Source organism: Jaculus jaculus, chromosome 7 (genome assembly GCF_020740685.1).
Source record: "Jaculus jaculus isolate mJacJac1 chromosome 7, mJacJac1.mat.Y.cur, whole genome shotgun sequence".
NCBI lineage: Eukaryota > Metazoa > Chordata > Mammalia > Rodentia > Dipodidae > Jaculus > Jaculus jaculus.
In genome coordinates, this window is record NC_059108.1 from 127,510,521 (window position 1) to 127,538,134 (window position 27,614).

The 27,614-nt window shown below is 41.4% G+C and overlaps 1 protein-coding gene and 2 non-coding genes across 9 annotated transcripts in view; 2 read left to right on the top strand and 1 right to left on the bottom strand.

Moving 5' to 3' along the window:
• Nucleotides 1–13,846, top strand: part of Atxn3 (ataxin 3) — a 38,174-nt gene extending 24,328 nt beyond the window's left edge. For 3 of the 7 annotated variants that reach the window (XM_004649331.2, XM_045154665.1, XM_045154669.1), the window contains 5 exons: nt 816–948; nt 1,716–1,882; nt 4,140–4,236; nt 6,131–6,222; nt 9,985–13,846. In XM_004649331.2, coding sequence (XP_004649388.1) covers nt 816–948; nt 1,716–1,882; nt 4,140–4,236; nt 6,131–6,222; nt 9,985–10,079 — 584 coding nt within the window. In that variant the 3' untranslated portion in view covers nt 10,080–13,846. Of the gene's footprint in view, nt 1–815; nt 949–1,715; nt 1,883–4,139; nt 4,237–6,130; nt 6,223–9,984 lie in introns of those variants that run through there. The other 4 variants (XM_045154668.1, XM_045154670.1, XM_045154667.1 and 1 more) reach the window with 3 other exon arrangements.
• Nucleotides 13,847–16,221: 2,375 nt separating this feature from the next.
• LOC123462568 lies at nt 16,222–16,325 on the bottom strand. Its single transcript, XR_006638369.1, has one exon. It is a non-coding gene; the product is annotated as a U6 spliceosomal RNA (small nuclear RNA).
• A 9,040-nt stretch (nt 16,326–25,365) lies between these two features.
• Nucleotides 25,366–25,555, top strand: LOC123462384. Its single transcript, XR_006638213.1, has one exon. It is a non-coding gene; the product is annotated as a U2 spliceosomal RNA (small nuclear RNA).
• Nucleotides 25,556–27,614: the final 2,059 nt, after the last annotated feature.

Here is a 27,614-nt window from a genome sequence, read left to right on the forward strand (position 1 = left end):
AGCCGGGCATGGTCATGCACACCTTTAATCCCAGCACTAGGGAGGCAGAGGTAGGACGATTACCATGAGTTTGAGGTCACCCTGATACTACATAGTGAATTCCAGGTGAGCCTGGACTAGAGTGAGAAACTATCCTGAAAAAAAAAAAAATTATATTGGCCAGTGTAATTCTTTGAAAACGTGAGTCATGAGTTACTCTATCTACAAACTTGACTAGATTTGAGGTACTGGCTTCTGTTTTAGTTAGAAGGGTACCAACAGTACAGAGCAGGGGTCAGAATTGGGAGTTGCCATTTCCACATGTGGTCATATTGTCCGGCTGTGACTTCACATCTGCCCTATGAGTAGGGTTCCCTTATTACTTTTTCAACAACTAAAGTAAACAAAACAAGTGGATAAAATAACTGACAGACTCTGTACAGCTGAGAATTGAACCCAAACATTCTGGTTCCAAATCCTGTCCCCTTGGACCTCTCTCCCCTCTCTGCTACATTCAGGCTTAGCCTGGCTGATTGCATGCTGTCTTTCTGGGGCCTTTGTGGGCAAGAGCATCATTGTTTCTCAGGTCACTAAGACAGTTGTCCAGTCTTACAGATGGGAAAAGCGAGGCCCACCCAAGACTCAAGACTTTGTGTCATTTGCTCTAGATTATCATACTAGTTCACACTAGTATCATTTCCTAAGCCCATGTCCTTCTGTGTTTTCAACTTACATTTTTTCTCCTATACTATGTTACCTTGCTGTCTACTTTACTTAAAACCCATCACTTTTGAATCTTTTACTCGTTGTTTTAGTTTATTTTTGCCTTTTTTCAGGTTATTCTATATTTGTTGTTAAGGGTGACCTGCCAGACTGTGAAGCTGACCAGCTTTTGCAGATGATCAGGGTCCAGCAGATGCATCGGCCAAAACTTATTGGAGAGGAATTAGCACAGCTGAAAGAACAGAGGTAAAGTTAAGCCTGTGGTATGGAATGTATGATCTGTATCATTAGAAGAATTACATTTCTGAGCTTGCATTTAACGTGTGGTCCTTGTACTGTGGGTGGCTCTCTTTTAGACATTATTTTGTATTTATTTTTGGAGACCTGGGAATCAAGCCTTGTGCATGCCAGGCAAATATTCTACCATTGTGCTCAAGCTCCTGGTGTTTTTGTTTTGTTTTTTAATAATTATTATTTGCAGTGTTTGGGATTGAATCCTGGGCTTCATGCCTGTACCCTACCACTGAGCTTTGCCCTAGCCTTCCTTATCTTCCTTATAAGAAGAGGGTCTCTTTCAGTGACTCCAGCTACAAACTTGCCATCTGGCTGCTTTGTCTGCCCAAGTAGCCGGGACTCAGGCAAAATCTACTATGCCGAACTAGACAATATTTTAGGATGCTTATTGAGCCCTTTTATTGAATTATTTACAAAAAAAAAAGATATCAAGTACATGAGGGACTGTTTGAAAAGAAGGGATTCAGTGGAAGGGAAATGGGAAGAGGGACAAAAGAAAGTAATGCAAGGATATTATAACCAAAACATTTTATGAAAATTGTCAATAAAAAGTTTTCAAAAATGAATTACTTAGGCATATTTATAGTACATCTTTATATTACTAGGCCTTGTCACTAGAAAACATTTTCTGATTTAAAATCTCTAGTTTATACATTTGCCTTTGTGTTGTGTCTCAAGTTGAAGCCTAGGCTGCATTGCTGAGTGCTTTTCTTCTCTAGTGTTCTTAAAGCTGACCTGGAGCGGGTCTTAGACGCAAACGATGGATCAGGAATGTTAGAGGAAGATGAGGAGGATTTGCAGAGGGCTCTGGCACTAAGTCGCCAGGACATTGCCATGGAGGATGAAGAAGCAGATCTCCGCAGGGCCATTCAGCTCAGTATGCAAGGTATAAACATTTGGTTGTGTACTTTAGCCATAACCAATTCAGATTGTTTTGGGTATATATGTATGTATGTATGTTTATGCCAAGACCTCTTGCCACTGCAAATGAACACCAGATCCATGCCCCCTTTGTGAGTGCCACCTTATGTGTGCATTGGGGACTTGAACCCAGGCCACCAGGCTTGCAGGCAAGCACCTGTGGCCACTGAGCCATCTCCCAGCCCTCGGGTTATTCTTAGCTTTTCTGAAAGTTGACACTCTCTTAGAAGTTCTCTGACAGTTACTTGTAGAAGAAGCTGTGCGTGGCCAGCTTCTCTTTTAGGTTCTTGGATACACAGATCACTTGTAGAACCTCCACTAGGACTGTAGCCATTGTATTTGTTTGGGTTTTTTTTTTTAATACATATTTATTTATTTGAGAGAGAGAGAGAAAGAGGCAGAGAGAGAATGGGTATGCCAGGGCTTCCAGCCACTATGTACAAACTCTGGACACATGCACCCTTATGTGGGTCCTGGAGAATCTAACCAGGATCCTTTGGCCTTACAGGCAAACACCTTAACTACTAAGCCATCTCTCCAGTGCTTTTTTTTTTTTTTAAGTTAGGGTTGGTTAAGAAAATAAAGTGTCAAGCCGGGTGTGGTGGCGCACGCCTTTAATCCCAGCACTCGGGAGGCAGAGGTAGGAGGATTGCCATGAGTTCAAGGCCACCCTGAGATGAAAGAGTTAATTCCAGGTCAACCTGGACCAGAGTGAGACCCTACCTCGAAAAACCAAAAAAAAAAAAAAAAAAGAAAGAAAGAAAATAAAGTGACAGTAAAACAGGAGAGCTCCTGGGCTAGGAAGGGTCCCAGTAGGTTGCCCTCATTGAATTTAACTCATCCAACTATATCTTTACTTCTGGTTAGGTTACTTGGCTATCATACTGAACTGATTTGACAGCAAATTGGGATCAATCTTTGCAGAAATCAGATGACCTTTACTGAAGCCAACTGTTTTATAAATGTATGTGTGGACATGAGAGAAGGCCCAGACCAGAGAATATACATTGTTTTGACAAAAGTCCAACACTTAACTATCTGTATAGCTTAAGGCTTACACCTACCTATGCTTTGGGGTAGCCCAGTTTCTAGTAATATTAGTTCATCAGTAGAGGAGAGTAAAAGTACCCCCTCAGGAGTGGAGGCAGAGAAGAAGGTTGGCTCAGAGTCGCTTACTGAGCAGTAGGAGGAGCTTTATTTTTATGTTTGTTTTCATCTGATTTGTATGAATTGCTTCTGCTTTCTCATGAGATTGCTTCCTCAGATGAGATTACACTAGTCTGGACTTCCCACACCTCGGGTGGACCTCTGACTATTCCATGTGTGTGCCGTCCCAATTTTGATGAGTACGGACTTCTTGGTCTATTTTAATAACAAATTTTAATTTTTTAAATACTTTGTTTGAGAGAAAAAGAGGCAGATAAGAGAGAAAATGAGGACCTCTAACCAATGCAAACTCAAGATGCATGCCTTTGTACATCTGGTTTTACGTGGATACTGAGGAACCAAACCTAGCTCCTAGCACCTTAACTGCTAAGCCATCCCTCTAGTCGCCCCCAGAATGATTTTATGAAGAAAACTTTATTTTGTTTTATTTCTTCAATTTTTTTCAAAATATAATCTTACTCTAGCCCAGGCTGACCTGGAACTCACTTTGTAGTCCCAGGCTGGCCTTGAACTCAGTGATCCTCCTACCTCTGCCTCTTGAATGCAGAGTTTAAAGGTGTGCACCATCATACCCTGCCAGAAGAAAACCTTTTACAAAACTTGCTCCCATAAGATAAACTATATAATTGGGGGCGAGGTAGAGGGGACAAAAGAGGATAACATGATGGGAATACAACCCACTTACAGTGTGTTCATACATTGTAGTTTCCAATAAAAATTATTTAAGAAACTAAAAATGAAATGATGGGCTTAGTGGTTAAGGTGCTTTCAGGCAAAGCCAAAGGACCCAGGATCAATTTCTCAATACCTACCTAACCACTAAGCCATCTCTCCAGTGCACAAGGTGGTACATATGTCTGCAGTTTGTTTGCAGTGGCTAGAGGCCCTGGTGTGCCTATTCTTTCCCTCTTTCTCCCTCTCTCTTTCTGAAAATAATTAAAAATATTTTTTAAAAATTTTAACTTTAAAAATGACAAGACAAAAAAAGAATAAACACATAGTTTGAATAGGTAAATAAAACAATTCCTTTTGTTCTGTTTTATTTTTGTTTTCAGGTAGTTCCAGGAATATATCTCAAGATACCCCACAGACATCAAGTACAAATCTTACTTCCGAAGAGCTACGGAAAAGAAGAGAAGCCTACTTTGAAAAGTAAAGTAGTCAATGCAGAATAAAGCCACATATTTAATACTTGCTCTGGCTGTTTTGTCTGTAAATGACTGGCTCGGTACCTGAACACTGTGAACATATGAATGCAGTTTTAAAATTTATACAGAAAGCTGGCTGTAGTGGCACATTCCTTTAATCCCAGCTAATAAAATATTTTTAACAAATTAAGCATTAACAAATATTTTGGCCAAATTTGCACCCATTTACAAAACATTTGAATATGAGCACATCTCCTTTTAAGAATAGTAGATTGTGCTCAACCATGTTTATTGCTGCTCAATTTGTAATAGCTGGGAAATGGAACCAGCCTAGATGTCCCTCAACTGATGAGTGGATAATGAAGATGTGGCACATTTATACAATGGAGTTCTACTCAGCGGTAAAGAAAAATGAAGTTATGAAATTTGCAGAAAAATGGATGGACCTGGAAAGGATTATACTAAGTGAGGTAACCCAGGCCCAGAAAGCCAAGCGCCACATGTTCTCCCTCATATGCGGATCCTAGCTACAGATGAATGGGCTTCTGCGTGAGAAGGAAAATACTTAGTAGCAGAGGCCAGTAAGTTAAAAAGGTGATATAAAGGGAAGAGAAAGGAAGGGAGGGGTGTACTTAATAGGTTGGTATTGTATATATATAAGTACAATGATTGAGATGGGGAGGTAATATGATGAAGAATGGAATTTCAAAGGGGAAAGTGCAGGGAGGGGGAAGTAGTACGATGAGATTTTTTTTATAATTATGGAAAATGTTAATAAAAATTGTGAAAATTAAAAAAAAAAAAGAATAGTAGATTGTGAGATTGTGAGCCTGGCATAGTGGTACACGCCTTTAATCCCAGCACTCAGGAGGCAGAGGTAGGAGGATACCATGACTTTAAGTCCACTCTGAGACTACATAGTGACTTCCAGGTCAGCCTGGGCTAGAGTGAGACCTACCTTGAAAAAAAAAAAAAGACTGGAGAGATGGCTTAACGTTAAAGGCGCTTCCAAAGCACTCAGGTTTGACTCCCCAGAACCCACATAAGCCAGATTCACAAAGTGACAATACCTACAGGTGGCACATGGATACAAGGTGACACAGGCATCTGGGGTTCATTTGCAGTAGCTAAGGCCCGGTACTCCAATTCTCTCTTTTTCTCATTAAAAAAAAAAACCAAGCTACTGAGTAATTGAATGCCATAGATACTGAAAACTTGGCAAAGTGTATAGCAGTTGTTTCCATTGCTTTAATTCATCAGTGTGTGATGAACCTGCTGTATGACAGGCATGGCTTTAGGCACTGGGAAACATACACTGCATAAGGTTTGTGCCCCTGTTAACTGACACCCACACGAGGAAGCCAAACGCACACATACCAGGTGGCAATACACTCATGTGGAGAATTAAGATGGACTAGAAGACCAAGTGTTTATTCGAGTGGCGTACTTAGGAGAGGTACCTCTGGGGAGTTACCTGAGCTCAGACCTGAATGACAAGAATGAGCTAGCCATGGAAAGATCCCATTAACTTATATGGCAATTTGAGATGATGTATCACATCAAAGGTGCTTTTCAGCAGCTTCTAACAATATTACGGATGCATAAACCAACATCCACTTGCATCATCATTCTCATTAGAGAATTTTGTCCAATAAGTGAAAATGCCTACCTTTAATTTGTCTCATAATTCAATATATAGGTTTTCTAGGATGAACACTTACATACTTTTAACATACTTCTATACTTTAAATGATCAGTCTCATTCTCACTTTTTGTGTTGCTTATGCCAGTGACTATTTTGATTTATGGAACAATTTATTTTCCATATTAGTAGATTTCTCATGGAGTGCTTATTCTTAGATTAAAAAAAAACATATATTCATTTTTTAATGTTTCAGGCAGCAGCAGCAAAAGATAGATCCACCTGGACAGCTTTCATACCCGTGTGAAAGGCCAACCACAAGTTCGGAAGGACTTAGGAATGATCAAGGTATGGCTTGTCTTGGGCTGGGTATGGTGGCACATGCCTTTAATTCTAGCGCTTGGGGTGCTGAGGTAGGAGGATCACCATGAGTTCAAGGCCAGACTGTGCTAGAGTGAGACCTTGCCTTGAAAAATAAAAAATTAAAACAACAGAAAAAGAAGTGATTCAGAAATTTAGAATATCAGGAAAGAAGAAGGAAAAAGAGGAGAGTCAGACTTTCCATCTTGGACTTTCTAAATTATGTTTGATGGTTGAAATGAAAGTTGTAACATTGATTTGGTTTTCATTACATATTGAGGAAATACTAAAGATAATTATAAATAAGGGAAGGTTGAGGAGCAGAAAAGGAAGTTTTCTACATTTCATTCCAATTGGTATAGCCACTTTGGAAAATAATTCAGCTGTTTCTTTAAAGACCTGAATACACATTGACCATATAACCTGACTTTTCTTTCTGGTTTTTCAAGGTAGGGTCTCACTGTAGCTGAGGCTGACCTGAAATTACTATGTAGTCTCAGGGTGGCCTCAAACTCATGGTGATCCTCCTACCTCTGCTTCCTGAGTGCTGGGATTAAAGGCATGCACCACCACGCCTGGCTTGACCTGGCATTGTTTTAAAAACATATTTTATTTTTATTTATTTACTGGAGAATCAGACAGAGCAAGAGCAAGAGACAGATAGAGAGCATGAATGGTCACATCAAGGCTTCCAGCCACTATAATTGAACTCCAGACGCATACGACACCTTGTGCATCTGGCTTACATGGGTACTAGGGAATCAAACCTGGGTCCTTAGGCTTTGCAAGCAAATGCCTTAACTGCTAAGCCATCTCTCTGGCCCCCTGACCTGACATTTGTACTCATGCCAGAGAAAAATGTAGTTCTATATAAAAGCTTGTATGTGAATTATTCATAGCTTTAAAAAAAATTATTTATTTTCAAGTACCCTGTGATCTCTAGCTGCTGCAAACAAACTGGAGATGCGTGCATCACCACTTCCTTTACCTGCTGTACGTAGATACTGTAGAATCTAACTCAGGTCGTTAACTTTGTAGGTACTTGCCTGCAAAGCCTAGCCACTTCGCCATCTCTCCAGCCCTATTTATAGCTATTTTATGTCACAGTCAAAACTAGAAACAACCAGTTATGCCACATCAGTAGGTGAATGATTGCTTAAGCAAGTTGTAGTACGTTGTGCCATGGAGAACTGTCAGGGCTAGAAAGGAGTCAACTTCAGACACACAGCATCTTGGATGGGTCTGGGGCAGTTACTCTGACTGCAGAAGGCCTGAGAAAGTTTCAATCTGTATGATGCCAGTTGTGTAGCATTCTTAAAAGTCACAAGTGTAGGGCTGGAGAGATGGCCTAGTGGTTAAGCGCTTGCCTGTGAAGCCTAAGGACCCTGGTTCGAGGCTCGATTCCCCAGGACCCACGCTAGCCAGATGCACAAGGGGGTGCATGCGTCTGGAGTTCGTTTGCAGTGGCTGGAAGCCCTGGTGTGCCCATTCTCTCCCTCTCTCTGTCACTTTCAAATAAATAAATAAAAATAAACCAAAAATTTAAAAAAAAAAAAGTCACAAGTGTAGCCAGGCATGGTGGTGCACGCCTTTAATCGCAGCACTCGGGAGGCAAAGGTAGGAGGAACACTGAATTCCTGACCAGTCTGAGATGACATAATGAATTCCAAGTCAGCCTAGACTAGAGTGAAACTACTACATCGAAAAACAGCAGTAGCAGCAGCAAAAATCACAAGTATATTCATATAGAGAACAAACTACAAATGGGTAGCACTCTAGATAAGATAGATAGATGAGAGTTAGACATGAATGTAAAACTGTGCAGAAGTGAAGTCTTTGTGGTACTGTAACAGTTTTGTAGTGTTTGTTTCTTTCTGAGCTAGGAATCAAACCCAGAGCCCTATACATGCAGGCAAGTGATCTACCATGAGTTAACCCTCCCAGCCCTCCAGCCTCGGTGTTGTTTACATGAATTTACATGTATGATAAAAAAATTAAGTTCTAGAAGTGTGAAACTGAGTGGAAGTGTGAATTGACAAGTTAAACACAGAAACATTTTCTAAAGAGTGAACTGTTGGGGGCTGGAGTGATGGCTTAGCAGTTAAGGCACTTGCCTGCAAATCCTAGTGACCAGACTTCAATCCCCAGTACCTGTCTAAAGCCAGATGCACAAAATGCACATGCATGTGGAGTTCATTTCCAGTGGCTGAAGGCCTTGGTGCACCCATTCTCTCTTGTCTGTCTCTCCTCTTTCTCTCTCTCCTTGCAAATAAGTATTCAAGAACTGAAGAGATGGCTTAGTGATTAAGGCACTTGCCTGCAAAGCTTAAGGACCCAGGTTCAACTCTCCAGTACCCACATAAGCCAGGTGCACAAGGTGGCACATGCATTTGGTGCTAGTGTGCCTGCCCATTCCCTCTCTCCCTCCCTCCCCCCTCCTTCCCTCCTTCCCTCCCTCCCTCCCTCCCTCCCTCCCTCCCTCCCTCTCTCTCAAAATAAAATAAATAGAAAAAAAATCTATGAAATATTCAGTAAACAACAGGGCTGGGGGGATGGCTTAACAGTTAAGGTATGTGCGTGCAAAGTCTAAGGACCCTGGTTTGACTGCCCAGAACCCATATAAGCCAAGATGACACAAGATGACACATGCACACAAGGTCATGCCACATGCACAAGGTGGCACACGCATCAGGAGTTCAGTTGCAGTGGCTAGAGGCCCTAGCACACCAATTCCTTCTCTCATTAAAAATAATAATAAGCTGGGCGTTGTGGCACACGCCTTTAATCCCAGCACTTGGGAGGCAGAGATAGGAAGGTCACCATGAGTTCTAAGCCACCCTGAGACTCCAAAGTGAATTCTAGGTCAGCCTGGGCTAGAGTGAGACCCTACCTCGAAAAACCAAAAATAATAATAATTTTTTAATAAAAAATATAAACAGAAAAATGTTTTGTTTTTTAAAAACTGCTTGCAGCTGGGTGTGGTGGCACACACCTTTTAATTCCAGCACTTGGGAGGCAGAGGTAGGAAGATCACCATAAATTCAAGGCCACCCTGAGACTATATAGTGAATTCCAGGTCAGCCTGATTAGAGTGAGACCCTACCTCAAAAAACAAACAAAAAGCTGTTTGCTTGTAAAAGCTGCTGGCCCAGATTTGGTTCTTTAGTCCCAACACAAAGCCAGTCATACCAAGTGACTAGAGTTCTTCTGCAGCAGCAAGAGGCCCACACGTGCCCATACTCTCTCTCTCAAATAAAGAAAAGTGTACATAAGGCTACGTACTTACCTTGTGAGTCCATATATGGCTTACAAGGTGAGGTGAAGTGATGTGGGGTGAGGGTGAGGTGCCAATAGAACAGGTTTGTCTTAATGTTGGTATTTGGTTCACTATACATTTATTATTTTTAGGTTGAGGTGTGTGTGTGTGTGTGTGTGTGTGTGTATGAGATAAACAGACAGAGGCAGATAGAAAGGATGGGTGCACTGGGGCCTCCAGATGCATGTGTCACTTTGTGTATCTGGCTTATGTGGGTCCTGGGGAACTGAACCTGGGTCCTTTGGCTTTGCAAGCAAGTGCCTTAACCACTAAGCCATCTCTCCAGCCCATAGATTGTTATATAAATGGCATATGAATTATGAATCAAAAGGAAACTGGTATTCAAGAAGAAATACATTTCCTAAAATTTTGCCTTTTAGTGACTGAGAATTTTCCAGAAATTTCTGTGAAATTTATGTTTTATTTCCCAACAGGTGATGGTATGAGTGAAGAAGACATGCTTCAAGCAGCTGTGACCATGTCGTTAGAAACTGTTAAAAATAATTTGAAAGCAGAAGGAAAAAAATAATTTCTTTTAAAAATCATTTTGATATTTAATCTTTCTAACATTGTCCTTTGTGGTTACAACATAGGGTCCATTTTGGTATTGTGTCAAAGAGAACATGCTCACCAGAGAAAATAAAACGCTTAGGTGGTATGCAAGCAAAATGATCAGAAAGTGGAAATATTTATGAGTTAGCACTAAATAATGATCCAAATACTAGCCAAAGAGGCAGTCAGAAAGTAAAAATTAAAATAGATTTCTAATGTCCCTTTTTGTTCAAGTGTGCAATATCTAACTTCTAAAATGAGAGCATTTTTCTTGGCTCTTGTACAAACCAGTTAATTAGCTCTTGCCTCAGAACTTGTTTTGTACAAGTTCTTTTTCTCTCTTGTTGGAAGGAAGTTGGCTTACTTCATCATCTAATGATTTCCTTTTGTTTCACATTAACCAAACTAACCTTTCAGGAAAGCCTCTCTTGGCCATCTTGTTCAAGAATGACAAGCCTTTTATTCCCAAAGTACAAGGCAATTGAGCACCTGGATGTTTTGTTATTTTCTCTGGTCACAATTTCTCTTCTACCTGGTTTTCTTTATTTTTCCACAACTCTTTTGAAATATGCTAATCTATTCTGAGGTTTTGCTTTTTAAGCCTTTTTATAATGAGATCATTATATCATAACTTTGGTGCATTCCTAAACTCTAAAAACAGCTCTGCTCAAGTATTTGAGAATAAATGAGCTATTTATTTTAAATGTGTGAGCATGTGCTTTCCTACCTTCCTTATGAATGTCTTTTCAGTTGTGTCAGAACCTTACAGCTTTGTTGTGACCCTGTTTTCCTGCGCCTTACTATTTTCTTTCTTCTCCACTTGAGAAAAGGAGAAGCATAGTATGCAAATTTCCTCCTCAGACTTCGCATACATAACCCACCATGAATGTATGATAGCTGAAATTGGCCTTTAGTTTTAGTGGTAGGTTCGGTTGACTTTTTCTTCTGTGACTGGTGCTTTGTGTTTTACAGTTGAGTCGGGGATGTGGATGTCTGCTTCACATACATTTTGTAGATAGAGCCTGCCAGAAGAAGGTGGTGATTTGGATCATGAACATAATTTAATAATGAAAATACTTATAAACTTATACTGTGATTTGAACCTTGTATCAACTTCAAATTGCTTATGAATTACAGAAGTCACAGTACTTAATGGGTCTGTAAATAAGAAAATCCTTAGTTTTGATAAGCATTCTTTAATTGGGATATACAGAGAGTGTCTTGCTGGGTCAGCCCAGGGGCGTGTGACTTTGATGAAAATTAACCATGTGTCTCTGACATGGATCTCAGATTCTGTTAGCTACTGTCCATCCCTCACCCCCCACCCCTGTTGAAGTCCTTCTGAATGTTGAATTGTACATATGGTAAAACGCGAGACGTTTTAGCCAACAGCTTAGAAAGATAAAGGCCGGCGTGTGAGTCTACTAGTGTGTGTGCTCCTGTACACACTTTATCAGGGAGAGTTTCCATGTAGGATTTGCTAGCTGAAAAGAGCGAAAGGCATTTTTATTTATGATTATGAAAGTTTTTTCTTGGATAGAAAAGGTTTTCTTTTCAGTAGTGCTGGGGATTGAACCCAGGGCGAGTACTCTACCTCTGAGCTACAGTCCCAGCTCTAGCACAGATTTTTTAAAAATTCGTTATTTTATGTCAATTAAAGCTTTTTGGAGTTTCCTGTTTGCAAAATTGGGCAGTTTTATTTTAAAATCTAAAGTTTTCTTTCAATAATTGAAAGTCTCTGATTGTAAAACTTTAGGGTGTTAAAGTTAGGAATCTTCCTTCAAGATTCACAAAGTTAAAGGTGAAGTTGAAACTGAATGATGTTTGTATCAGTACATCACATTTTCCATGAACATTGGACCCTGATCATCTCCTTTTGAAAGGTCACCTTGAACTTTTCATGTACTTGAATCAATGAGCTACTTAATATAAAAATGAGAAAACCAATTGTATTTCAGTTTTGACTTTAGAGTTTATAACAAGTTTATGTATCCCACCACTTGATGCACTTAAGATGAAGTGGCATATTGATTTTCATTTATTAGGGACTTCTTAAAGCAGGGCTGAACATACACTGGAAATGTTTGGATGTGTTTATTTAGTTTGTTGGGAAACTTAACATTTGGCAAGGCAGATGCAAAACCCCCCACTGAGCTGCCTGCCTTCTTGTTTGGATTGATCTGAGCATTTATATTCTGTTTTCAGATGTCAGTGCTTATAACAATAGTATCAAAAAGTGTAAAAGTTACACAAAGCTATACTTCATATGCCAGGAACTAGCATTTACTGTAAAGTGAAAAGCACCTATGAGAAAGTAAGAACAAGTAATCCTCAGGAACTATCTGGTTACAAATTTGATAAAGATTTCTATTATGTTTTACCAATTGGGAGCATCATAATGTTTAATATTTAAACTATTGGTATTGTTTTTCTAGTGTATAACTTGTATTATCAGGATAAAATTTGTACAGTGGTGATACTAGTGTTACAAGTAAGTGTAAGTGAACTTTGGGAATACCACTTGAATATTTGGGGGTTTTATGGACTTAAGAAGTAGTTTTAAAAATTTAGAATAGTTGACTTCTGGTCTAAAATTATCAGTGTACTTTTTCTTTTATTTGCAGTAATTAGCTTACAAATATTTCAGTAATGTAGACAGACAGTTTTTGCAGATAGACTCTGCTAAACTTAACACGTTGGCCAAATAATTTACAATTGACAGACTGTTTAAAGAGTTTTGGTTTTTCCTTTCAAACTTTATTTTTCTTAACAAAGGCTTTACTGATGGTGCCAAAGTTAATGAGGAAGAAGCTGGAGGCTAAGGTGACTATAGACAGAACTGTCAGGAGTCTACGTTTCATTTCACATCAAGTTGAGCAAGATAAATTTCATCCCAGAGTCTTAATCATTTTCAAAGTCTGCACGTTTGTGATACTATTTTTAAATCATGTCAGTACCAAAAGTTACTAAATTCTTAGAGCTGACTTGTGGCAATCTTTGCCAATCAGATAATTGTCAGTGCTTGATCAAAAGTTCCTATTTTATCTTATTTTTATTTTTATTTTTATTTTTTTTGAGATAGAGTCCCGCTCTAGCCCAAGCTGACCTGGAATTTACTATGTAGTTTCAGGGTGGCCTCAAACTCAAAACAATCCTCCTACTTCGTTTCCCGAGTGCTGGGATTAAAGGCGTGCGCCACCACCCAGTTTAAATATGTAAATAGGATCCTTTTAAAATCTCAAGTTGAAAGATCTTGATACTTAAATTATTAGGATTTAATATTCAGGTATTAATATTGGAGGATTGGTTATTTAGCTCAGTGTACAAAGCTCTGGGTTTAGTCCTCAGCACTCAAAAAGAAAAAAACTACAAAAAGGCCAACTACTAATGCTGGGACCTATTTAAAAACTCTTGTCTGTGGACGTGAGGGCGTGATCAGTGCTAGAGCACTTTCCTAGCATGCTCAAGGCCTTGAATCCAATCCTTAGTGCCACAAAAAACTTAAACTTTATTTGTAGTTGGAGAGCTGTTGGTTATATTTTAGCCCTAACAAATAAGGAGCTACTATATATGTGACTTTTTAAGAACAACCAGAAAACCAGATTTGATCAACTAATCAGTAATGTAAATAATTTTTAAATGTTTTATTTATTTATTTATTGAGGCAGAGAGAGAAAGAGAATGGGCATGCCAGGGCCTCTAGCCAATGCAAACAAACTCCAGATGTGTACACTACCTTGTGCATCTGGCATACATGGGGTCCTGAGGAATCGAGCCTGGGTCCTTAGGCTTCACAGGCAAGCGCCTTAACTGCTAAGCCATCTTTCCAGCCCAATAATTTTTTTCAAATTTAAAATAAAAAGCTTATTTGTAATCCTTGTATAACTAACTAGATATATGAACTGGCTTTGTATTTTTTTTCTAAATCTTACATAATTTTCATTCTATCTTTCATGAATGAAAAGAATTTTGATTTTTTTTTTAATTTGGGAAATACTTTTTTTTTTAATTAAGGACCTTGAGTATTCCTCAAAAGATTTTTTTCTAAAATGGTACAGCATTTTAAAAAATTAATGCAAACAACATACTTTCTAATTTTATATATGTTTAATAGCAGTTACCAATACAGGTTTTAAGAATAGAGTCATAGGCAAAGCATTATTTTTTTTTCCTTTTTCCTTTTTTTGGGTTTTTTGTTTGTTTGTTTTGTTGAGGTAGGGTCTTACTCTAGCTCAGGCTGACCTGGAATTCACTATGTAGTCTCAGGGTGGCCTCGAACTCACGGTGATCCTCCTACCTCTGCCTCCCAAGTACTGGGATTAAAGGTGTGCGCCACCACGCCCGGCTGGCAAAGCATTATTGAAACGTGGAAATTCCTGACTTGCTTAGGAAGCGTTCAAGTGTCTCTTGCATAGTGAAAAGGTGGATTATAAATTTCTTAATTTTTTTGGAAGAGGAAAATATACATTTGAAATGTGATTATCTAATTTATATAACACTGGATTACTAACAGTACCTTTTTAAAGATTAGTGTTCTATAAGTAGAATATTTGAAAATTAAGTACAAAAACCATGAAATAAAAGGCATTGTCTTTTGGTCATGATACAAGTGCACTGTGGTGGTGCTGTTTGCTCAGGATCCAGTTCCTCAGCCCTTCCATTGCCCTGTCCCCTGGTCGTCGTCTGCTGTTAATCTCACATAGGCCTTCCCGCCTGTCTCCTTAAACGCTGGGCTTCCAAAGCACTGTTGAATGCTGAGGGTTCTACTGATGTGGATTTTCATCAATGTGCTGTATTTTAAATATAAAGGATTATTAAATAAAGAGAATGTTTGATTTTCTACCTCCTTTTTGTTGTTGTTAATTCAAAACCTTGCTATGCCGAGTATGGTGGGACAGCAGCCAGTTGCATCTGTCTTGGAACTTCTCCCAAATGGAGTTTCAGGCCACGCAGACCCACTGAATTAGACCTTCCAGCTGGAAATTGGAGTCATCTGGAGGGTTCTTACCCACTGTTGCAGTCCGGTTAGCATTGCTGGTAGAAATCACCCAACCAGGAGCAGCTTCTGGGAAAAAGAGATTTATTTTGGCTTACAGGCTCGAGGGGAAGCTCCACGATGGCAGGGGAAAACGATGGCATGAGCAGAGGGGTGGACATCACCCCATGGCCAACATAAGGTGGACTACAGCAACAGGAGAGTGTGCCAAACACTAGCATGGGGAAACTGGCTATAACGCCCATAAGCCCGCCCCCAACAACACACTCCCTCCAGGAGGCATTAATTCCCAAATATCCTTCAGCTGGGAACCTAGCATTCAGAACACCTAAGTTTATGGGGGACACCTGAATCAAACCACCACACCCACTGATGAAGGAAGCATGCCAGGCGAGCACCCGCCCCCACTGATGCCTGCCAGAAGATCCATTAGAACCTGATCTGAAATTCGTTTTTCCAGTCCTGGAGCTCAAACCCCAGCCCCTGTGCATGTGCATCCGTCACCATAACACTGAGCTGTATCAGTCCTCACCATACCCCTGAAAATCTTTTCCAAAAGAAATCCACATTTTTTAAATTTAAAATTTATTTGAGAGAGCGAAAAAGGCAGAGAAGGGGCATGCCAGGGCCTCTAGCCACTGCAAACGAAGTCTAGACGCATGTGCCACCTTGTGCATCTGGCTTTACATGGGTTCTGGGGAATCAAACCTGGGTCCTTGGGCTTCATAGGCAAACACCTTTACCACTAAGCCATCTCTCCAGCCCAAGAATTCCACATTTTTTAAATTTGAAATCTGATTTCAAATATCCAGTTGTTTTTGACCTTGAGGGATAAAGCACATTAGTACCTTTTCTTTGTCAGTGCTTGGGATCACACACATGCTAGGCAAGTACCCTGCCACTGAGGCCAAACCCTAGTCCTCTTCCCCCACTTTTTTTTTTTTTTTTTTTTTTTTTTTTTTTTTTTTTTTTTAAGTAGGGGCTTGCTCCAACCCAGGCTAACCTGTAATTCACTATGTAGTTTCAGGGTGGCCTCAAACTCATGGCAGTCCTACTTCTGCCTCCTGAGTGCTGGGATTAAAGACATGTACCATTATGCCCAGTTTGATTTTTTTGTTGTTTTTAATATGGGACACTTCACATGATGAATTTGCATGTCCTCCGTGCGCAGGGGCCATACTAATCTCTATATCATCAATTTAGCATATGTGCTGCCAAAGTGAGCACTGTTTGGGTTTTTTGTTGTTTTGTTCCCCACCACCACCCCAAGGTAGGTTCTCACACTGGCCCAGGCTGATCTGGAACTCACTCTGTAGTCCCAGGTTAGCACAATCCTCCTACCTCTGCCTACTGGGATTAAAAGCATGCACCACCACCACACCCAACCCCCTCTTTTTTTGTTGTTTTTTTTTTTTAGGAGGGTCTTTATAGCCTTGTCTGGTTGGCCTTGAACTTCATTCCTCCTGCTTCAGCCTCTTGGATGCCTGGTTTTTATAGGTGTGCACTACCACATTCAGGTAATAACAGTTTCATTAACTTACTGACAACCTCCATTCATTCACACATTCACACAGTATACTATGATCATAATCCCTTCCTACCACTCTGTCCCCCTAACGCTATCTGCCCCTGTGAACTGAATTCCTTCTTTCCATTTAGTCCCTGGTCTATTTTGATGTCATCACCCCCCACCACCACTCTTTTTTATTTATTTATTTATTGGTGAACAAATGAGTTTATTGGGGTTACTTATAAATAGGATGAGAGGAGCTTACAGAAGCGATGGATGACTCAAAGGCAGCTGCATCTCTGAAAAACCCCCCAGCATAGCAGATGACTCAAGCTGCCTATCTGAAGCATATGGCACAACCTGCACGCTAAGATGGCTAGTAAGTTTTTATTTATTTATTTACTTTTGGTTATTCCAGGTAAGGTTTCACTGTAGCCCAGCCTGACCTAGAATTCGCTATGTAATCTCAGATTGGCCTCAAACTCACAGGATCTTCCTACTCCAGCCTCCTGAGTGCTGGGATTAAAGGTGTGCGCCACCACGCCTCAGCCTTCGTTAGTAACAATTTTTTTTTCTTTTTTGGTTTTTCGAGGCAGGGTCTCACTCTAGCTCAGGCTCACCTGGAATTCACTATGGAGTCTCAGGGTGGCCTCGAACTCACAGCGATCCACCTACCTCTGCCTCCCTAGTGCTGGGATTAAAGGCGTGTGCCACCACGCCTGGATTGGTAACAATTTTTTTTTAATTTTATTTATTTATTTGAGAGCGACAGACACAGAGAGAAAGACAGGTAGAGGGAGAGAGAGAGAATGGGCGCGCCAGGGCTTCCAGCCTCTGCAAACAAACTCCGGACGCGTGCGCCCCCTTGTGCATCTGGCTAACGTGGGACCTGGGGAACCAAGCCTCGAACCGGGGTCCTTAGGCTTCACAGGCAAGCGCTTAACCGCTACGCCATCTCTCCAGCCCTGGTAACAATTTTTATGAGAGCCTTTTTTTTTTCTCATTGTATCCAGCTCTGGATAGTCATGAGCCATGTAACATCTCAGTCAATAATAGCGCAGGTGTGTAGTAGGCTGTGCCACCTGGATGTGGGAGTGCTCTGCTGTCTGCGCTGTGCTGAAACCGTCCTACAGCGGTTCTTAGCGCTCTCCAGGTGATAAAAGCACTCCCTAGCTGGGGTACACCTACCCTGAAAGCATACCCCCAAGGTTTACAATGAGCGTTGTATATCCATGTTAGCCTTAATTAGGGTTATGCACAAATGTTTGAAGTGATTTGGAATCTGCCATATTCATCTCAGAACCATCCTTCACAGCTTCGCTTAGCGCTTAGCAGGAGCAGCTCGTTGAACCTGGTTGTCAGTGTGGCTCTGATCTCAACACCTGTGGGGACCTCAAACCACAAGCCGACTTTGAAGGTAATTCTTTTTTTTTTTTTTTTTTTTTTGGTTTTTCGAGGTAGGGTCTCACTGTGGTCCAGGCTGACCTGGAATTAACTCTGTCATCTCAGGGTGGCCTTGAACTCATGGCAATCCTCCTACCTCTGCCTCCTGAGTGCTGGGATTAAAGGCGTGCGCCACCACGCCCGGCAAATTCTTGTGCTGTCATTGTCCTGAACATTTGTACACTTTGGGGCTTCTAAGCCATTTTGTGTCTGAGCAAATGCTCGAGGTTTATAGGTAATTTGGCTCCAGATTTTAGCCTCTGACTGACATTTCTACTTCACATAGTGCAGTCCTAGCAGGCCTGCTTAGAGATCATAGGCGAGGCTTCCCCTCTTCAGACAGTGATGCTCTTGACCCCTAGCCTTTGTCTTTCTGTTATCTCTGCCTCTGCATTTCATTGGCCATCTGCTGTTCAGTCTCACTCTGGCTCAGGCTGACCTGAAATTCACTATGTAGTCTCAGGATGGCCTCGAACTCATGGCAATCTTCCTACCTCTGGCACTCGAGTGCTGGAATTAAAGATGTGCGCCACCACACCTGGCCTTCTCTCTCTCCCTCCCTCCCTCTCCCCCCCCTCTCTCTCTTTCTCTCTCTCTCTCTCTCTCTCTCTTTATTTTAATGAGAGAGAATTGGTGCACTAGGGCCTCCAGCCACTGCATTCGAACTCCAGATGCGTGTGCCATATTATGTGCATGCTCTACTCTGTGTGCTTGTGTCACCTGTGTGTCTGGCTTATGTGAGACCTGGAGAATGGAACATGGGTCCTTAGGCTTCACAGGCAAGCGCCTTAACTGCTAAGCCCTCCTTCCAGCCCAGTTTAGGCTTCTTAAAGCCATAAGTAATATATTCAGAATATGAATGTTCTCAGGCCTTTGGGTTTGGGCTGGCTTTGAGACAGGAAATACTTAGTAAATGTGACTTCATAACATGTTAAGAACACTACATGTTCTGTGATATGAGAAAATAAAAAGGCGTATGACAGTGCCTGGAAGGGTTCTGCAGAGGTGGCATGTGAACAGACATCTAAAAAATGAGGCAGCCATGCAAACATGGGGTATCACCATTCCTGTCCAAGAAAGTAGCAAAGTGCTGAGGTGGAGGAGGTGGCTATTTGTCTCTGAGGAAAAGAAAGTTAGTGAGGCTGGAAAGTAGTAAGCAGAAGGGGTGTACACATAAAGTCTTGTCATGTAGCTGGGCCTGGTGGTGCGCACCTTTAATCCCAGCACTAGGAGGCAGAGGTAGGAGGATTGCTGTGAGTTTGAGGCCACCCTGAGACTAGTGAATTCCAGATCAGCCTGGCTGGACTGAGACCCTACCTTGAAAAAATGTAATTTTGTCAATAATAAAAAAAAAAAAATACAGATTGATCACTGTATTTGCTTTCTTCCAAAATCATCTCCGGGCAAGGAATATTACTAAACCCCAGAGGTACAAACAGACCAAGAGAAGAGAGATGTTTGTTGACTTCAAGTAATTACTTTGCAAGCTGGTGTTAGTGTGTCTTTCCTGCCACCCCATCTTCAAAAACATGAGTGTGAGCTGGGCATGGTGGCACATGTCTTTAATCCCAGCACTCGGGAGGTAGAGGTAGGAGGATTGCCATGAGTTTGAGGCCACCCTGAGACTCCATAGTGAATTCCAGGCCAACCTGGGCTAGAGTGAAACCCTACCTTGAAACACCCCCCCAGAAAAAACAAAACCATGAGTGTGTCTGGGTGTGGTAACACATGCTTTAATCCCAACACTAGAGAGGTTAAGATAGGATCACTGTGAATTTGAGGCAACCTGAGTCTACAAAGTGAATTCCAGGTCAGCCAACTAGGCTAGAGCAAGCCCCTACCTTGAAAAACAAAACAACGACAACAAAAAACTATAATATAAAAAACTATTGGGGGGTAGGGCTGGAGAGAGAGCTTAGTACTGTTAAGCACTTGCCTGTGAAGCCTAATGACCCCGGTTCAATTCTCCAGGTCCCACTTAAGCCAGATGCACATGGTGGTGCATGTGTCTGGAGTTCATTTGTAGTGGCTAGAGGCCTTGGCGTGCCCATTGTCACTCACTCTCTCTCTCTCTCTCTGTCTCTAAAAAATAAATAAATAAAAATAAAATCTTTGGAAAAAAAAAAACTATGGGGGGTGGCTGGAGTGATGGCTTAGCAGTTAAGCACTTGCCTGTGAAGCCTAAGGACCCCAATTTGAGGTTTGATTCCCCAGTACCCATGTAAACCAGATGTACAAGGTAGAGCATGCATCTGGAGTTTGTGTGCAGCAGCTGGAGGCCCTAGTGTACCCATTCGCTCTCTCTCTCTCTTTTTTTTTTTAATTATTTATTTATTTATTTGAGAGCGACAGACAGAGAGAAAGACAGATAGAGGGAGAGAGAGAGAATGGGCGCGCCAGGGCTTCCAGCCCCTGCAAACGAACTCCAGACGCGTGCGCCCCCTTGTGCATCTGGCTAATGTGGGACCTGGGGAACCGAGCCTCGAACCGGGGTCCTTAGGCTTCACAGGCAAGCGCTTAACCGCTAAGCCATCTCTCCAGCCCTCGCTCTCTCTCTCTTTCTCTCTCTCTCTCTCAAGTAAATAAATAAAATAAAATAAAAACTATGGGGAGCGTGACAATTCAGGGAAAATATCACACCAGCGAGCCAAAAATTTGTTCCTCCTGTATTATTGCTTTATGTATGTGACTCCTATGGGTAAGTCCAACACACAGATCCAAGATGGCTGCCTTGGACACCATGATTTTGACTTTAAGACAAAGCAAGGTTGAAAAAAAAGGCCATGTGGGGCTGGAGGGATGGCTTAGCAGTAAAAGGTGTTTGCCTGCAAAGCCAAAGGACCCAGGTTCAATTCCCCAGGACCCATGTTAGCCAGATGCACAAGGGGGTACACACGTCTGGAATTTGTTTGCAGTGGCTGAAGGCCCTGTCACACCCATTATTTCTCTTTCTTTCTCTCTCCCTCCCTCCCTCTTTCTCTGTCAAATAAATAAATAATGTTTTAGAAAAGAAAAAGGCCATGTGCCTTTTTTTCTTGTCTTTTAAATTTATTTATTGGGTGGATGCAAAGAATGGGCACACAAGGGCCTCTAGCCACTGAAAATAAACTCCAGAGGCGCTTTGTACATCTGGCTTACATGGGTACTGGGGAATCAAACCTGGGTCTTTATGCTTCACACACAAGAGACTCAACTGCTAAGCCATCTCTCCAGCTTCCAACCATAAGCTTTTTCTTTCTTTTTTTTTTTTTTAATTTACTTATTTGAGAGCGACAGACACAGAGAGAAAGACAGATAGAGGTAGAGAGAGAGAATGGGCGCGCCAGGGCTTCCAGCCTCTGCAAACGAACTCCAGACACGTGCGCCCCCTTGTGCATCTGGCTAACGTGGGACCTGGGGAACCGAGCCTCGAACCGGGGTCCTTAGGCTTCACAGGCAAGTGCTTAACTGCTAAGCCATCTCTCCAGCCCGAGCCTTTTCTTTAGGATAACTTCCTGGAAGTTTCAGACACCACTTCTACTTACGTGATATTGGTTAGAACTTAATTAAGTGGCTACTACTAGCTAGACAGTGGTTTTGACTTTTGGTGGCCATGTATCTTAGCTTGGGTACCCTAGAGGTAGGTCCTAAGGTAAGAATTCCTGTGAAAATGATTTGATGTTAAAAGTGCTCTGAGGAAGAAATGAGAAGGGTACAGGAAAAAGTGCAACAAACAAGAGAAAAACCTGAGTAAGGAAAACAATACCAAGCAAAGCCACAATCCTGCACAGACCTGGAGGCTGTATATATTCACATCTTAGTGTTATGCCACCCAGGGCAGGGAGCTGCATCATTTTAAAGACACTTCCACTGAGTGCCCACATTGGCACTGTGAGCTCTATCTGGAAGCCTGAAGTCCTCTAAAAAGAGCCATGGGTCAGGGTGTGCATGAAAATAATAAAGGGAGCCAGCCATGGTGACACATGCCTTTAATCCCAGCACTCAGGAGGCAGAGGTAGGAGGATCACCGTGAGTGTGAGGCCACCCTGAAACTACATAATGAGTTTCAAGTCAGCCCATAAGCTAGAGAGTAAGCCCTTACCTCAAAAAAAAGAAAAAGAAAGAAAAAGAAAAAAGAAAAGAGAGAAAGAAAAAATAATAAAGGGACAAGAAGATAGAGGAGGGGCATATTATACCAAATCTTGAGTTGAAAAGGGGGACTTCAGCAGGGCATGGTGGCACATACCTTTAATCCTAGCACTCAGGAGGCAGAGGTAGGAGGATCACCATGAGTTTGATGCCAGCCTGAGACTACATAGTATGAATTTCAAGTCAGCCTGGGCTAGAGTGAGACTCTACCTCAAAAACAACATAAAAAGGTGGGGGAAGATTTCAACTTCTATGAAAACAGGGAGAAGAGATTTTAGCACAAATTAGCAGTGACTTCCAATGAGACAAAAACCAGAAGACATTTGTTTGAAAGATGAAAAGTTGAAGCTGTGTATGGTGTATGCCTGTAAGTGCCACACATAGCATTTGGGAGGCTGAGGCAAGAGGATTTCTGGGAAATCAAGTCTACTCTGTGTCGGGAGCCATAGAGCAAAAGCCTCTCCATTTTGCCTGGGCCTGCTCATAAGCTGACTCATTACTCAGAAAGCTGGTCTGTCCAGCTTTCTGTTAGTTACTTCTGCAACGTTGGTCAGCAGACTGCTTACAGAATCTTATCTTTTGCAAAAGGCCAGTTTATGGTCAGGATGTGAAGCCTCATGCAGTCAGAATGTTAAGCCATTGAGGCAAGATTAGATGAACACCTAATTATATCCCCTCTTGGTTTCCTGACAATTCCAAAGCCCTAAATCACATCAGCCAGCTTATTACCCCCCCCCCTTTCTTCCCCTATATAACCACTGCGTAAAAAATAAAGACTCAGGCCTTGACAAACATCTAGCATGGTCTCCTTCTTGTGTCTGTTTGCCTTTTCTCACCCAGGTTAGCTTTTCACGAGTCCTTGTTCAACTCCCCGCTGGCCAGGATAAGTGGCGCCCGAACGTGGGGCCCGGGTACGAGAAGTGTGACCTGGGCGTCGCTTGAGTGGACACTGTTCTTGCCATTGGATTGCCACCCCAGCAGGGTGAGTGAAGATCCACATAAGATCACTACAGGAAATACACTTGTAAAACAGATCTGCTCCGTGGTCACCACAGAAGAAACCTGCCTGTAATACAGACTTGCTAAGGTAAGACAAGCTACACAGACTTCTAGGCAAACCATTTAAAGACTATTTAGTCAGATTTGCAAGGCACAAGAACTGCAGGGTTTCCTTTTGCACTTCTTTTCCTCCTTTTACTTTCAGTTGGCGCCATCACGTGGAATTGCAATATAGCGACAGGGCAACTGAAGCCTCTTGGCCAGGGCTACCCTCTGGCATTGGCTGAAGGCCCCTAGCTCCCTGTGCAAATTCCAACAGCCCATTCAGGTGTTGGCAAAGACCTCCTATCTAGCCTCTCTTTCTATCAACCAACCTGGTTACACAACAGCCAGTAAATGCTCTTAGAGTGGCTGCCAGTTCTTAAAGTTGTGGTCAGGCTCACGTCAAGCTCACTGGGGAATCCCCCGTGCTGGTTCTCTGACCGAGAACGTTGCCCTTTGGTCTTCCCGTTTCTCCTCTTTCCTTTTCTATCATGGGACAGATCCTAAGTAAGCATAAATTGTTGAAGGGCTTAAAACTTCTCTCAAAGCACAAGGAACAAGGGCAAAAAAAAAAAGATTTAGCAAAGAGTAAAAAGGAGCTAATTGCCATAGTAAAAGATATTTTAAAAGCACAAGAAATTGAGATTGCTTTAAGTTCTTTTGAAGGAACCCCAAGATGGGGACCCCACGCTCTGCCTGGATATGGCAACATCCCAAATCACTCACGAGAAGCGGTCTTGATGCAAACTGCAAGAGGATTTTATTCCAAGCGCGCTGGGGCCCACAGTCGTACACCGCACCAGGGTAGAGGACTCCAAAGCCCCGAATGCAGGAACAGGACAGTTTTTATAGGGTTTCTAACAAAGCCTGTGCATTAGACCAATCATTTTTTTAACATCAGGAGCCCGCGGGGTGCGAGCCAGTCAGTTTGTGCCACTCCATAGTTTCTAAGCCAATTAGTTTAATTTGTTCAAGCCCCTAGTGGACCAATCAGTCTCTTATGACCTTGGTGGTCAGCATTTGTGCAGGTCCTTGGGTGGGAGTAGCAGAGTGTGGTATCAGCCTCCTATGACCTTGGTGGTCTGAGGCAGGCTGCTACAGCTTGTGGTGCGGGCTACTAAGGCTTACGGTGTGGGCTATTAAGGCTTATGGTGCAGGCTATTTACAGAAACCAAATAAGTGGTTCACTTCATTACTCATTTCCCATCCTTGAGGGCTATCTCATGCCCTTTTTACCTAGTTTTATTTTAGGAGCGGGCTCTGATATAATGAGAAGAGGGATTCTTTACTTGCTTCTAACAGAGAGTAAAGCCTGGAGTTTGAGGTATGCAGGGGCCCGCTTAGGCTCCCTTTGGAGCATGATAGTATTTCTGGGCTTCTGAATTCTTGGGCCTTTCACTTTAAGCAAATTTTTTAATTTTATCAAGAGAATATGTTCTTTTTATATATGTGTGTGTGTATGTGTATGTGTGCCCGTTGTGCTTGCTTGTTGTATTGTGCTTATGACTGTTTGTAACTAAAGAGATGAGACAGGTGCAGGTGACACCCCTTTCTCTTCTAGAGAACGATTTCAAGGAAATCAAAGACCTAAGCATAGAGATTAAAAAGGAAAAGTTAAATGTCTTTTACAGGAGTGAATTTGCCAGATATTTGTTCTAGGTGAACTTCATCTTACATAGAAGATTATTAAAAACAACAAAACTTCCTCTAAAGTGGTAACTTATAATTTGTCAGATATTTTAGAAAAGATTGTAATGTCCTGTTACTTAAAAGGAGGAGGCAACTGATCTGACTTCTAAGCCAGCTTGCCTCAAGATAACACCACAATTTGCTTTAGTTACTTTTAATAAAATCATTTCCAAGTGTGTTATTGGTATTAATGACATAAAATTGTATTAAGACTACTTTCTTATTAATAATAGGATTAATCAATTTTGTGTCATTTCATTTTTATTTTTTTATTTTTCAAGGTAGGGTCTCATTCTGGCTCAGGCTGACCTGGAATTCACTATGTAGTCTCATGGTGGCCTTGAACTCACAGCGATCCTCCTTACCTCTGCCTCCTGAGTGCTGGGATTAAAGGTGTGTGCCAGCATGCCCGGCAGTTTGGTGTGATTTTTAATAGCCTTATAAGAAAGATAATTAATCTCTTCTGGGCCTTTTGGCTAAGATCAAGTATAGTACTTGTTCTTATCAGTTAATATCTGGTATGTCCTCTATCTGAGGACAATATATTAAATGAATTTTTGGAGCTCGGAGTTGGAATAGGAGCTTCCTCCGTCCACTCCACACATCGACCTGGTATTGCAGTACCTCTAGGAATGGTGCACACCCTTGGGGGAATAAAAAAAAAGAAGAAATTTTCAGGTTAAACCTAAACACCATGCCTAAATTTAAAGTTTTTTTTTTTTGTTTGTTTGTTTTTGTTTTTGTTTTCTAAGGTAGGGTCTCACTCTAGCTCAGGCTGACCTGGAATTCGCTATGTATTCTCAGGGTGGCCTTGAACTCTCAGCGATCCTCCTACCTCTGCCTTCTGAGTGCTGGGATTAAAGGCATGTGCCACCATGCCCAGCTTAAATTTAAAGGTTTTTAAACTGTTTACAAATTTTAAGAAAAAAAAAAATAATTTTCAGGCTAAAATATGTTGTGATAGCCTGCTTAAGTTTAATCAAATTTAAGTCATGGGTAAAACATAAAATTGTTTTATGTTTATAAAAATTTATGTGGTACATAAAATCAATAACTATCAAGTTTAAGCCAAAATCATTGGTTGTCAAATAATATTTTTTCTTTCAAAAATTTTTTCAAGGGTTATATTAATATTTAGTTAACTATTTGGCTCAGAAAAGATCAGATTCTACTCTATTGTATGTAAGTAACTGTCTCAATTTTTGCATCTTAAGTCCAGTGCTTATAACAAAATTAACTCTTAAGACATATTCCCTACTTTAGGGTACAGCCTCATGCTCAAACAATGGTCCTCATCTAAAAAATATATATATATAATTCAAGCTCCATGGTTCTATTTCCAGTGTTCTCTGGATAATTTGTACCCACACAGGTATCTGAACTAATCAAAGATGTTTTCACACAGGTACTAAGACCTTATACTGTATTACTTGTCCTTTACTGACAATTTCTAGGTTAAATTAGTTAAGTTTATAAATCAATTGGTACTGTTTTCAAGACTGGTAGCAGGCTCTGCTTATATTTATAAATGTCAGATATTTAAAATGTGAGATGGGCCTACTTTCTGCGCCTCGTAATAAGGCTTATGCTGCCATAGTACAACTAAAATTTTAAAGATAGGACAAAATGATTTTAGAAGCCTTGTGCCATTCTTTAACTAAGTCTATTTCAGTAGTCAAACGTACTCTATATGTACATACATCCAGGCTGGTGTAACTTCCTTTCTAAGTGTGTTAATTACCTACATAGAAGCCAAAGCCAATTGGAATCATCAGAGCAAGAGGTGCCAATATTTTGGCCTGTGCTCCCAGGTCATGAGGCCACTGGTGATGATGGGACACTCCTATACTGGCCCCCTGGTAAGTCACCTGTGTTCCTGAGCAGGGAGGATATGGAGACCCAAACAAAATTGGTGTACAGTCTGAAACAAGAGAGTCACAATTGAGGAGCAATCAGTCCTCCTGACTTCCCAAAGAAGGAAAAACTACTTGGCCAGCATGGCCCAGACTCATCCTAACAGATAAAAAATCACCAGTAAGCTATGAGGCTACTCCTGTGTTCCTAAAATCTCTTTGGAGAGCCATTAATGACCTCTAAAATTAATCCTTAATTAACTTTTGGCTATCTGCATGGTCTTAAACACTCAGAGAGAAATGTGTAACCAAATATTAAAAAAAAAAATACCTTAAATGTATAAATGGCCCTTAACTTCCAAAATTAGCTACAGCCACGATGTTAGTGCAAGAACAACTTGCTGCAGGCCATATTGAACCTACCGCCTCTCCTTGGAATACTCCTATCTTTGTTATAAAGAAAAAGTCTGGAAAATGGAGATTGCTCCAGGACCTTAGAGAAATTAATAAGGCCATGGTACCTATGGGGGCCCTACAACCAGGCCTCCCCACTCCAGTATCAATTCCTGCAGGATATTGCAAAATCATTATTGACCTAAAGGATTGCTATTTTACAATTCCCTTACACCCTGAGGATCTTCAGCATTTTACATTTAGTTTACCTGTGGTAAATTTTAGGGGCCCTGAAGATAGTGGAGGCTACACTTCTGAGCCAAAGGGTCACTTTTATCTCTTATAAAAAGTCTCTTCTCCTGGTCATTTGTGCCACTGACTTTACACCCACTGGGTTGTTCTGGCAGGAGGGGCCTCTCTTCTGGGTCCATTTACCCTCCAAAAGTAAAAAACGGGGGA